The sequence below is a fragment of the Polypterus senegalus genome, chromosome 2 (genome assembly GCF_016835505.1).
Source record: "Polypterus senegalus isolate Bchr_013 chromosome 2, ASM1683550v1, whole genome shotgun sequence".
Taxonomy (NCBI): domain Eukaryota; kingdom Metazoa; phylum Chordata; class Cladistia; order Polypteriformes; family Polypteridae; genus Polypterus; species Polypterus senegalus.
This window is the reverse complement of record NC_053155.1, coordinates 53,990,962-54,003,073: the sequence shown is the minus strand read 5'-3', so window position 1 is coordinate 54,003,073 and position 12,112 is coordinate 53,990,962. Positions and strand designations below refer to the sequence as shown.

General features: G+C 40.6%; 1 protein-coding gene and 1 non-coding gene across 3 annotated transcripts in view; one reads left to right on the top strand and one right to left on the bottom strand.

The window, feature by feature from the left end:
* The window catches only part of popdc2 (popeye domain containing 2), a 34,174-nt gene extending 24,417 nt beyond the window's left edge, over nucleotides 1-9,757 (bottom strand). Inside the window, exon 1 of one of the 2 annotated variants that reach the window (XM_039743713.1) lies at nucleotides 8,890-9,757. In XM_039743713.1, coding sequence (XP_039599647.1) covers nucleotides 8,890-9,383 — 494 coding nt within the window. In that variant the 5' untranslated portion in view covers nucleotides 9,384-9,757. The remainder of the gene's footprint in view (nucleotides 1-8,889) is intronic. The other variant, XM_039743714.1, reaches the window with a different exon arrangement.
* Nucleotides 9,758-10,765: 1,008 nt separating this feature from the next.
* On the top strand, nucleotides 10,766-10,838 carry trnak-uuu. The gene has a single exon. It is a non-coding gene; the product is annotated as a tRNA-Lys (tRNA).
* Nucleotides 10,839-12,112: the final 1,274 nt, after the last annotated feature.

Here is a 12,112-nt window from a genome sequence, read left to right as displayed (position 1 = left end):
CCACCACAAATTCTTGCTGTGAATTCTCTAACTCACTGTTTCTCAGCCACTGCCATGCATTTAAGTCTATTTACATTAGCCAGCAAACTAGCACACTGCACTTTACAGTACATAGAAATTGTATTCTATTACATTTGTACAGATCTTATTTAAAATTGTAATGCTTTACAATTTAATGTAATTTAATGTATCTATTTGTTAACTTTATTGCACAGTCACATGGCTGATTCAGGGGACATTTCATTGCATATTGTACTTGTATAACCATGTATGTGACAAATAAAGAATGTTGAAACTTGAAACTTGAATCTGCATAATGTTCAGAAAAGGCTAGGTGCACTGCTAAAAATTTCCATAAATTTGAAACATATTGATAAATTATTATTTTTTCTTTTCTTTTTTTTAGATCTGTTCCACAGAATGAATTTTATCTGGAATATCTAACCAACGTGCTTTATTGCCTACTCCTGTTTTGACTCCCAGGGCTGGCTCTAGCGTTTTTTTGATGCTCACGACTAAGCTGTAAAGGTGCCTCTTTTTTGCGGCATAAGAGTTTAAAAAATGTAGGATTATTGCTATTTTACCCTTTGGTATATGAGTATTATATAGAGGGTGGTCCAGATCTAATTATGCAATTTTCATTACGATATAACTTACGTATTAAGTTTATTACATAGAAAATCACCTGAAAAATCCCAGACCATCGAGAAGTGTGCAAACTGACGACATGAAGAATCGTCTTCACACCTAACTGGAATCGTCCCTGCAAGGCTGTAAACTGTACGCTGACCAGTTCAGTGATTAGGCAGAAATGCAGCCCAGGCCAGGAGTATTTTATTTCTCATCAGATGAAGTTAAATATTGTGACAAATCATAACAAGCGCACTCGTTAATGGCAAAACTCTGTGCTTGCATAATAAAGGAAGGAACAAAAAGGAAAAAAATGTATGTGTGCATCTGAAATCCATATCAACCCAATGTTGAAATAAAGATAAAGAGCAAAGTTGCTGGAATGAAAACGCTGCTAAAACAAAAGTAAAAGTACAAACTTGCACCTGATGACAACAAAGAAACAAAAACATTCAGTATAAAGAGAGCCTCCGTAAAGTCGAGTGCATTGCATCCAAGATTTGAAGGACCACATGTTAAGAGTTAATGTAGATCATCAGGTGTTAAGATTTCACATCACTAATACATAAAAATAGTGTAAAACAATCAGCGTTAACAGGAGTGAGACAGTTGTGCTACATACGTCAAGATCAGTATTGTTTAAAAAATGACCCCCCACCCCCCTCCAAATTTTGCCACCGAAAGCAACCACTTATTTCTACTACACAGTAGAGCTGACCCTGTTGACTCCTCTACCTCTGAAGGGAAAGAAACTACAAGCTCTTCAAAAGCAGTGGACGTGTCTTCACAAGGTACAAAACTTTGCGGTAATACATTCAGATGCTGCAACTGTAGATGATTAGCAATAAACAATGCAGATGGAGGAGTAAACAGCAAACAATTTTAAAGGGCAACCATTACCTCAGCTCCATTTTCACTTGTCTATATACTGACTCACAAGAAACAATCAAAGAGTTCCAGGAGAATCAAAAGAAGCCAAAGAACAAACCTAAGGTCAAAACTAGGAGACAACGAGTTCTTCTGTTAAAGCCAGAATGAGACTAAACAAAAAAAAACTTGTATTCAAAAACAATAGCAGGGAAGGAGCAGCAAGGACTACAGAACAATCTTTTAAATGCAGTCAAAGACGATTTATCTGTCAAGCTCGGTTACCACAGAAATGTCAGGGGTGACCTTTGTATCAATGCAAACTTGATGTTGCAAATGAATGAACCACGGGGAATGCTAGGAAGGTTCTCCATGGAGGTGGCAGAAATAGGAACCTAACGTAGTGCCGCTCAAATCAAAAACAAAAGAGCACCGCGATAAAATTTGATTAAATAATTAACTTTTTAAAAACAGGTTGTAGGTAAAACTAAAACGCAAACTTGAATCCCTTGAGTCTCAAAACCTTAAAATGCACATATAGGTTGATTGGAACTGAAGAGGAATTTATACAAAAAAAAAATGATAAATGTTGGAGAGTGTAAGTCTACTCATTATGATAAATCTCTCTCTCTATATAAAGTCCAACGTCTATCTGTCTGTCTGTCTGTCTGTATGACTACTTTTCTCGAGAGAACTATTTAACGGATTTGGAGCGGGTTTTTATCTATAAATTGCTTGAACATTTCGGTTGATTTTGCGACTTCTCTCATCGTGCTAAGTTTCATAGTTCATTTGCAGGAGGAATGTATTTGTGCTAATCTGAGAGAGAGGCTGCGGGCCAAAGGGAGGGAGACGCGTGACTTCAGGAGTGGGGCCCTTCTCACTCACGTGCCAGCCTCGTGCCAGCCTCCGTTCCAATCAGTCTACCTCTTGCCACGTGTTGGAGCGTATTTTGCCTCCGTTTAGCTAGTGATACCTGTTTGTTTATTTATTTTTAAAGTTTGTCCTGTTTCACTACTATGCGGACAGAGCCACGGGGGACAGCTAGTATCTTATAAATGAGAAGATGAGTGACTATGGCACTAAGTACATTTTCCCCTTTCATTGTTGCCAGTAATTGGATACAACATAGGGAGCAAACTCTAAAAATTCAGATGAATTAAGAAAGAATATGGCAAAGATTTAAGCTTTAGGCATAAATTCATATATTTTATGATTTCATAGAATACAAGGATAAGGGCAGCTCAACAAAATGATAAATTAAATGTGAGAATGATTAATTAGTTTTCAAATTAGTAGCAATAAAAAGGTGCAGCCAAGGGGGTTTCCTCAGAACTAAAATTGGGAACTACTGAGCAAATGGATTGAAAAATGAATAATGGACACTGTAACTTGTAATTTGTTTTAAGACAATTTAAACTCTTAAAAACAAGTTTATAAGAAAACCAGTGCTGTGAATTTTTATCGACTTGATTTTCTTTGATAGGTTTTCATTTTATTGTGACCCACCGATCAGGGTGGTGAGTATTTATAGAGCCTTACTCTAAAAATAGACATTCCTGGCTTAGCCTCTGTATGAATGTTGCACTTGTGGGACCTGACTAAGCCTCGTTGTCATTAGTAGTTTCAAAAGTGAACTAAAAAACAACAGCACAGCTCCATAATCCATACAAGGATCCAAAACCTGTCCCAAAGTCTGTTTGAGCAATTAATTGTCATGCGTAGACCTTCGGGAAAGATGAGGTCCATGGGAAACAGGCCTGTGACATTGAGAACATTCAGAATTCAGTTAAACCGCTTGGCTGATGGGCTAAATAAGCACAGAACTCTGTAATATTAACGAAAGCGAGTCTGGCAAACTTAATACATTTGCTCTTTACATTCCTGTCGAGTATGCTCAACATCATTGCCTTCAGACCCAGATTTAGATTTGCAAGAATGCTTCTGAAATCTTACACCTCAGTTTATGAAGAGTCTCCAACTGAATAAATCTTCATGACTTATTTAAATCATCTCTCTACTTCACCTCATTCATCACCATTCTAAACATTCACACTTTCAATGATTTAACTCTAATTATTAGCTCATGTTTCACATATACAGTACCTGATAGTCAAACATGTAATATATACAGAATGAAATACTCATGCTCACCCCACAATAGAGAACACAGATACATATGCACATCCATATCTAAGCACTTATGTAAACACAGGCACATAGACAGGCAGTGTTACTCACAAATTGGACTGTAAACCACAACACTACCAGTTCAACTACTGACTCCCTATGTGACCCACACTGTGCAACTACAATAATGGCTGCACTATGAACTTGTAGTTTGGTGAATGCATTGGCTGAGTGAATGCATGTGAATTGAATGTAAATGTAAACTAAATCCTCTGCTCCCATAACCAGGGGTCTGGGAGGTCTTGGTTTCTACATGTTTTTGTTTCAACCTGATTGCTTAACTGTAGATCAATCTTTGTCAATAACAGATCTTATGTAACTTTATGGCTTTTCAGTGTTTTCTTTCTGCCATGTCAGGTAATTCTTTTACCAAGGATTTTTTTTCCTTTACAAGCATATCAACCAAATGATTTGAAGCCTGTTTGCTTCCCGGGTCCTCCCTGCGTGGAGTTTGCATGTTCTCCCCGTGTCTGTGTGGGTTTCCTCCGGGTACTCCGGTTTCCTCCCACAGTCCAAAGACATGCAGGTTAGGTGCACTGGCGATTCTAAATTGTCCCTAGTGTGTGCTTGGTGTGTGGGTGTGTGTGTGTGTCCACCGGTGGGCTGGCACCCTGCCCAGGGTTTGTCTCCTGCCTTGCGCCCTGTGTTGGCTGGGACTGGCTCCAGTAGACGCCTGTGACCCTGTAGTTGGGATATAGCGGGTTAGATAATGGATGGATGGATGGATTTCAAGCCTGGAGTAGATTCATAATTTTCAGTCTTTTACATTTTTCTCTTCAGTTTCCTACTAAATATTTTATTAAACCAGATAGTTCACAATGGTTACACACATATGTAAATGGAAACACATTAGAAGGAGATCTGATGATTCCTTTGATATTAGCATTTCATTGCTAACAAGCAGCCATTAAAAACAGGGAATGCAGCTTTTAAGACAAAAATAAGCAAATAAAAGTGGGAAATTGTAACAAGCAAGACAACTAAAATGAAGCCTAAATATGTTGCTTAAACAGTAAGTGTTTCAAAGGCAATGATTGACTTCTCATGAAGAAATCAAGTCAGGACAGGTTGGGGAGCATACACTGGTATAGCACGTTGCCGCACCCACCACATGATGAAACAGCTTGGGATCCTGGTTGGCAACCCCCCCAGGCAGACACATGGTCCAGTCCCACCCTCTGGAAACAACCATTTATCTGCCACGACCAGGTGTTACGGGGGGGTCCCCATAGCCTGGTTCAGTTGCTTGGGTCCACAACAATGAGGATCCTGCGAGCCGGATCACCCTCGGGGAATCGCGCCACTTGACCGTACAGCTTCCTCACAATGCACGTAATGTGCCTCATTCGGGACTCCATGAGCAACTAATCATTCAACACAAAGTCAAACCAGCAGTACCCAAGTGTTCTCCAAAGAGACACAGTACCAAAGGAGTCCAGTCTTCATCTCAGGTCACTGGATAGCATCCATGTCTAGCAACCTCATAGCAACACTGGAAGTTCCAGGACTCTAAAGACTTGGACCTTCGTCCTTTTTCATTTTCCAGTGACCCCATGACCCCTTCATGATCTCCAGATCCACCTACTGACTTCATAGAAAGAGTCACCAGAGACATGAATGTAGCTGCCGTGGTAAGTAGACATTCTCTCCATGGACAGAAACACTACTAATGGCTGTGCCCAAGAGGTCATTAAAGGTCTTCAGGTTGGAATAAAAATCTAAATCCACTGTGGCCCTCCAAGGATAACTCTGCAGACCCCTGCACTATAAGGTTACATGAAGTTAGAGCTTTTCTTTGCAGCATTAGGTGGAAGGCAGGAACTGGTACTGAATGGAATACCAGTCTGTCCCAGTACACATTTATGTACACAACTACACTTACTTACACAATCTGCATGTCTTTAAAATGTGGGAAGAGCTGAAGAACCCAGAGAAAGCACATGAGAAGATGGGCAGGTTCCATAAGGACAGTGGCTGGAAATAGGAATTGAACAGGAGCTCCCTGGAGTGTGAATAGGTGTGGAGCTATGGGGGCAGATACAGTATATTGACTAAGTTCACACACATATTTATGGTATACACATGAGCATATACATGTGTGTGGATTTCAAATCCTGAGGTAGTGGCTTCAGATCCTGCTATTGACGTTGTGTGATCACGAGCAAGTCAATTCAACCTGCCAGTGCTGCAGCTAGAGAAACAAAAGAAATGCAACCAATTATATCTCAGATGTTGTAAGATATCTTGGATAAAGGTGTCAGCCAAGTAATAATAAAATATGGATTCAACTTTTTTTTTATTATTATTATTTTGATATACTTTATTAATCCCCAATAGGAATTTGTCATTTCGCATGACCTTTCACCATTGTACAGCACCCCAGAGCAATTTTCAGGTTAAGGGTTTTATTTATATATGTGAAATTTTACTCTCTGTAATATTTTTCTACTTGAAATCACTAAAAAAATTTTTTATTTGACATTATTTTATAATAAAAAAAACAACCAAAAACATAAAAGTCCTTACAAGGACACAGCTGTCTTACAATTCACCTGCACAAGTCATGTCATTGTTTTTAGCCAACTTGATCCAGACCAGGGTCACAGGGTGCTAGAGTGTATCCCAGCTAGCATAGGGTGAAAGGCAGGAACAAACCCTGGACAGGCTGCCAGTCCATCCTAGGCCAAACACACACACACAGACACATGCACGCGGACACACAGACACACACACGCACACACGGACACACAGACACACACACAGACACATACATACACACCAAACACATGCAATGGCCATTTTAGTGTCACCAATTCACCTAACATGCAAGTCTTTGGACAGTGGGATGACAGCCATGCAGACACAAGGAGAACATGTAGACTCCATAAAGGGAATACCCATGACACAAACCCTGGTGTCCTTACTACAAGGCAGCAGTGCTACCATTTGCACCGCTGTGCCGCCCCCACCTCCACAAGTGAATCATTAAAAACATCAACATTTTCAGGATTTAAACCCACAGTTTAGGGATCATTATTCTGTTTGTGAATCTGGAGGACAGCTGTGAAAATTAAGACTAGACAGCACTCTAGAGAACTTGGAGATACAGTAAATCATCAGGGAAAAGAATACAAAACAATATGCAATTGGTGGCCTGTCCCAGGGGGCACCACCACTGACTGGCTTAATTATCAAAACGGAAGGTAATTTCAGACCACACACTGACTAGGAAAAGGCTTTACTGAAAACTTTCTGCATAAACAAGAAGGAGACTTGTGAGAGAAGCCACAACAAGGCCAGTAACCACTTTGAAGGAACGATGAAGAAAATGCAACAACCAATCCATATCAAAAGCTCTGTATAATACAGATCTACTGTATATGGGAGAGGGCCACAACAAAGCCATTACTCAAAAACAACCATGTAGAAGCACATCTGGAGTAACCTTGGAGTGGCTCAAGGACAAAAATGTTAGTGTCCTACAATGGCAAATTCAAAGCCAATCTGTGGCATTCTTTGAAAACTGTGGTGTACAAGCAACATCTGACAAGCCAGAACAACCGAGAACAAATCTACCAGGAACGGGACATACTTACTGCAAAAGATGTAAAAGAAGTGATCAAGGAACTAAATACTTTTGCAAGTCATTTATACACTATATAAATATATGCAGAATGTACATAATCAGAGAAAACCACATTTGCAATAATAGATGGAAAGGGAGATTGCATTGGTGGCGCAGAACTGTGTAGATGGCAACCTTTCTGAGTGTAAGTCAGTGGCATTGTGGTGTGAGTCCTGGCTGTGTAGCTTTTATCTTCTATCCTGAGTTGCTTTTTTAAGTTACTTTCCTCCATGAAATTATTTAGCTGGGAGTTTAAAATAATCACACTAGTTCATAGTGTCATCATTAGTAGTCTATTAATTAACCTGTTTCTATATGTATTATCATAACTGTGTTAGCCATTCTGCTAAAAAAACAAAATAGCCTTCAGAAGGCAGGACTTAATTACTAAAAGCATATACACAAAGAGAGAAAGATACGCTAAGTCATGTATATACCTAAATACCTATATCTAAAGACACACATAAAGAATACAAACATACAAATAATTGTATCTGTAATTTATATATGTGTGCACCTATGTTGTCACACTTTGTGACTGCTCTCCCTGCAGGTATATTCTGGATTTAGCTCTATCATCTTACTCACACATCACAAGTGCAGGATGTTAGATTTGTAATAAAAGATATGAATTTTACAACAAGCATATTTTTATAAAGATGGTTTATGTTTACAAGCTTTTTCTCACTTAGCATGAACTGGTTACAGCGGTGCCCAGAAAAAACTCTGACAATCTTTAATTGAGTGATTGTCATTTTTTCCCACCAGTGAACTAGACTTGCACATCTGAAGATGCCCTACCACATTAAGTCCCAAGAGCAGGGGTCTGAATCAAGATTTCTATGCCACGGCAGATGATTAGAATTGCAGTGGCACGTCTGCTGTTCAATCAGCCAAGGTGGACACATGTCACTCCTTTTTTTCAGATCGCTATAGCAGCACGTGTTCAATTCAAATCGCTGTTGCTTGCCTAACAGGTCAACACCTATATAAATGGAGACCCTCCTTCCCACCCACTCAGGTCTGCTGATGGATGTAGTCTGGTGATGCCACCTCTGCGACATATCGGACCTCAGTCCGTACTCTTTGTATGTGTAGCTCCTGGCTGGTGGATTGGACTAGCCACTTGCATTTAAAAGTCTGACTTAATGTGTTTCAGAAGCGTTTGAAGCCCCTCTTGTTTGGTGGATTTCTGTCTCGCTGATACTGGCTCTCTGCGGTGGGCTGGCGCCCTGCCCAGGGTTTGTTTCCTGCCTTGCACCCTGTATTGGCTGGGATTGGGTCCAGCAGACCCTGTGACCCTGTAGTTTGGATATAGTAGGTTGGATAATGGATGGATGGATGGATGGATGAAACTGGCTCTGTTAGGTTTTTGTAACCTAGGAGTAACTTGTATTTTATTCTGAGCTCTTCATTTGTGGTGAGCAATTTGTAACCTTGTCCTGTAGCACTTGTTCGTAAACAGACTAGGGGCTGATGTGTACTCGATTATATTGACCTGTTTTGTAAGTTGCTTTGTATAAAAGCATCGGCTAAGCAAACAAACTTAAATGTAAACGTAAAGATACCACACTTACCTCCCTGAAAGCAGAAATGAAAGTCTGTCAATAGGGGTTTTGCCTTCAACTGCATAATTCTGATCCTTGGTCATGGACAGCACCTGGCAGTCACAGCATTTGATGATCTCCTTGTAGAAAAATATAGGCACCTCCAAGGGAAGGTAGATGCACTTATAGAGGCTGTCAAATTCCTCCTCAAAGCTGTCCTTGCGCAAACGATAGATGAGGTGTGCCAACTGCCCCAGGCAAAGAAAAAGTAACAGTAAACTCCAGGCAAAGATGTCGACCCCGCAGGCCTCCAGCCATCCCCAAAGAGCATAACAGAGAAAGCCGGGAGCCAGTAGGCTGTAAATGTAGATGGCTCCAAACACCCCACTGCCCCCCATGTAGGCCAGGCTGAAGATGGTGTTTGCCAGCTGGTACACAGCTCCCTCTGTGGTATTGTGCCATTCCGTGCACAAATCATGGCCGTATACCATAGTCTCGAAAAAGGTCATGTTGCTTCTCGACATTTCCTTAGAATCCCAAGGCCAACGTTGTTATGAAAAGTAGATAAGGTTAGACAATCTGATCCAATAAACTGGCTAAGCAGGTACAAATGTAGACTTTTCAAAGCAAAAAAAAAAATAGTGGAAGAAGTGTAAAAAAAAATAGATCTAAACTGACTGTGAATCAATCCAACACAATAAGAACTTCAGAAACTGCTGGGAGGCTTCCTTAACAAGAGAAGTGCTCCACTGGAATGCTTTGTAATATATATCTCTCTATATTTATATATTTAGCTGGATATATAAGAAGTGTCTCACTTAATTAGCCTCTGGAAAGACTCAATTAGGAAACTAATTGAGGTTTTTCTGCCGCTCTCTTCCACCCGCCCTCTCCCTCTCCCGCGCCGTTCCTCTCTCTCTCCCTTGTTCTTTTGCAGGGTGTTTAATTTGGAATGCACACACCACTTGGCACAACTGACTGGAGAGAGAGACTGCAGAAGGATAACCATGTTTGGAATTGAAATCCAAGGAGGCAAGAGTCATGGACAGAAAACAGGCAGGGCCACTTAACATAACACTGTGGCTTGGGGACGATAAGGTGCAGCTGAGCCCCTTGTGCGGTAAACTTCAAGTGCCCCCTCCAACTCCAAAAAGGGCACCGTGTCATCTGTATTCTGCTGGCAGAGTGGGCCTGAAAGTTGATCTGAGGGTCATTTGGAAGTGTCCTGTTGTGCGAGGGTGCTTTTGTTAAAGGATCCCTCCAAGCGGGGGAGTAGTGGGCAGAGAGACATTCACTCTGACATTAGGTGGGATTACACAACAGGTCAGATTTCAGCTCTGGAGCACAACAGCATTGAGCATGCTGTAACTGAGCAGCCATTCCCAGTTAAAGGGGCAGGCCTACTGCATATCCAGTATGACGCGTCACCTGATATCTGCCCAGTTGGGAGACGGGACACAGGCTGCTGTGCTCCTTTCATTTATTACCAGAGCTGCTTTAATCTAATCAAGGGAGCCCATAGTCAATCCCAGCAGTTTAGGGTACAAGCGTGTTTATTTATCAGCTCTTCCAGAGTACAGTGTCATCTCATTTCATACCAGTGTGAAGTTAGAAAGAAGCTTGTTGTAAACATTCAAAACAGCCGTGGTTTCCTATTGTAAGGAACATGATGTGAATTCAGTTTATGTAATATATGAGGACGAGAAGCATTGCTTGGGGGATGTTGGGTATGCTTGTGTTAACATCAATCATTTTCATTAAGAAATATATATGATATAAAAATGCCATGTGTAATATTGCAAGATGACATCTTGACCTGGACACAGGCAAAAGAAGCTGCGCATTCACGCTAAAGAAATTTCTGAGACTCCAGCCAATGTCGGTATACCGTATGCCTTCAATATCAGCCCGGATAGCTCAGTTGGTAGAGCATCAGACTTTTAATCTGAGGGTCCAGGGTTCAAGTCCCTGTTCAGGCAGTTCAAACTTTATAGGCGGAGTGGTGGCTCTGGCAATCGGAAGGTTGCTGGTTCGAATCCTGTAAATGCCAAAAGGGACTCTGCTCTGTTGGGACCTTGAGCAATGCCCTTAACCTGTAATTGCTGAGCGCTTTGAGTAGTGAGAAAAGAGCTATATAAATGTAAAGAATTATGTTACAGAAAACCAAAGAACATGTTTATCGTGGAAGGGTTTTGAGGATGACCCTCCTATATAACTTTATTACATAGACTCAAAAGTATGTCCTCCACCACAACTCTTGTTCTCTTTTCCATACACTCACCGGGAGGAAGACATACCCCACAGTCACAATACACTTGCACTTTGGACTAATGGATCAGTTCTTCACCCAGAACTGCCTACTACTATGCTTCACTTCTCTATTAGTGGACATCTTCTCTTTATCCACTTAAACAGGTTACAGAACAGAGCAAATATTAAATGTAAGCAAGGGGAGCAGACAACACATTTTTATTCAGTTACTATAGATTTTAACGTTCTTGAATATTCTTAATGTAACAAAAAGCAATATCAGATAGCAGGAAATGGATGCGGCAATTCACAGTATTTTAGGAGCTGACGTAGACAATACTGACCAACACATGCAATGTGTGTGGTGTTAAGTCTCTTAAGGTTGCAATGCTGCATCTTCTTTGTACTCTTCAGTGTATTTTCACTTTAAGCTGATGACATTTTAAGGTGAACTCCTCTAGCTCTTTCTCTGTTCAATGTCATTCTGACAGACCATATCAGTACATAATCACGTGGTGTGTGCAGGCACAAAGATAGCATCTGCGCATATGAAAAGTCCAGAAAAATGTTCAGTTTTACTATTTAAGGTTCTGAACTTCTTATCTTGCTAGTCTGCCCTTTTCACAATGGTCACTTTTACTTTTGCTAGTTTCGCTTTCTGTCTGTTGTCTCAGCAAACACTTCCTCTTTTATGTGGCTAGCTAATCTACGGTACTTTATTGGCAAAAACTTAGTTTAATCATACAGTTTTAAATATCATGAAATATTGTCTACCAGAAATGGCACAGTGCATAATAGCGTGCAGTGAATACACTTAACTTGAGCATTCGTAGTTTTGATCCTCTTTGTCTGTATGTTTATCATTCGTTTGCTCAGAGATTGATGCGCTTGCTGCTTCCTGAGCAGCTCTTGTTTTCTCCACCCTAGTGGCCCCGCTTCTTCTCTTCTTTCGTCAGCATCTTTAAGTCAGTGTTTGAGTTTCAATTACTTAGTACGTTTTCTT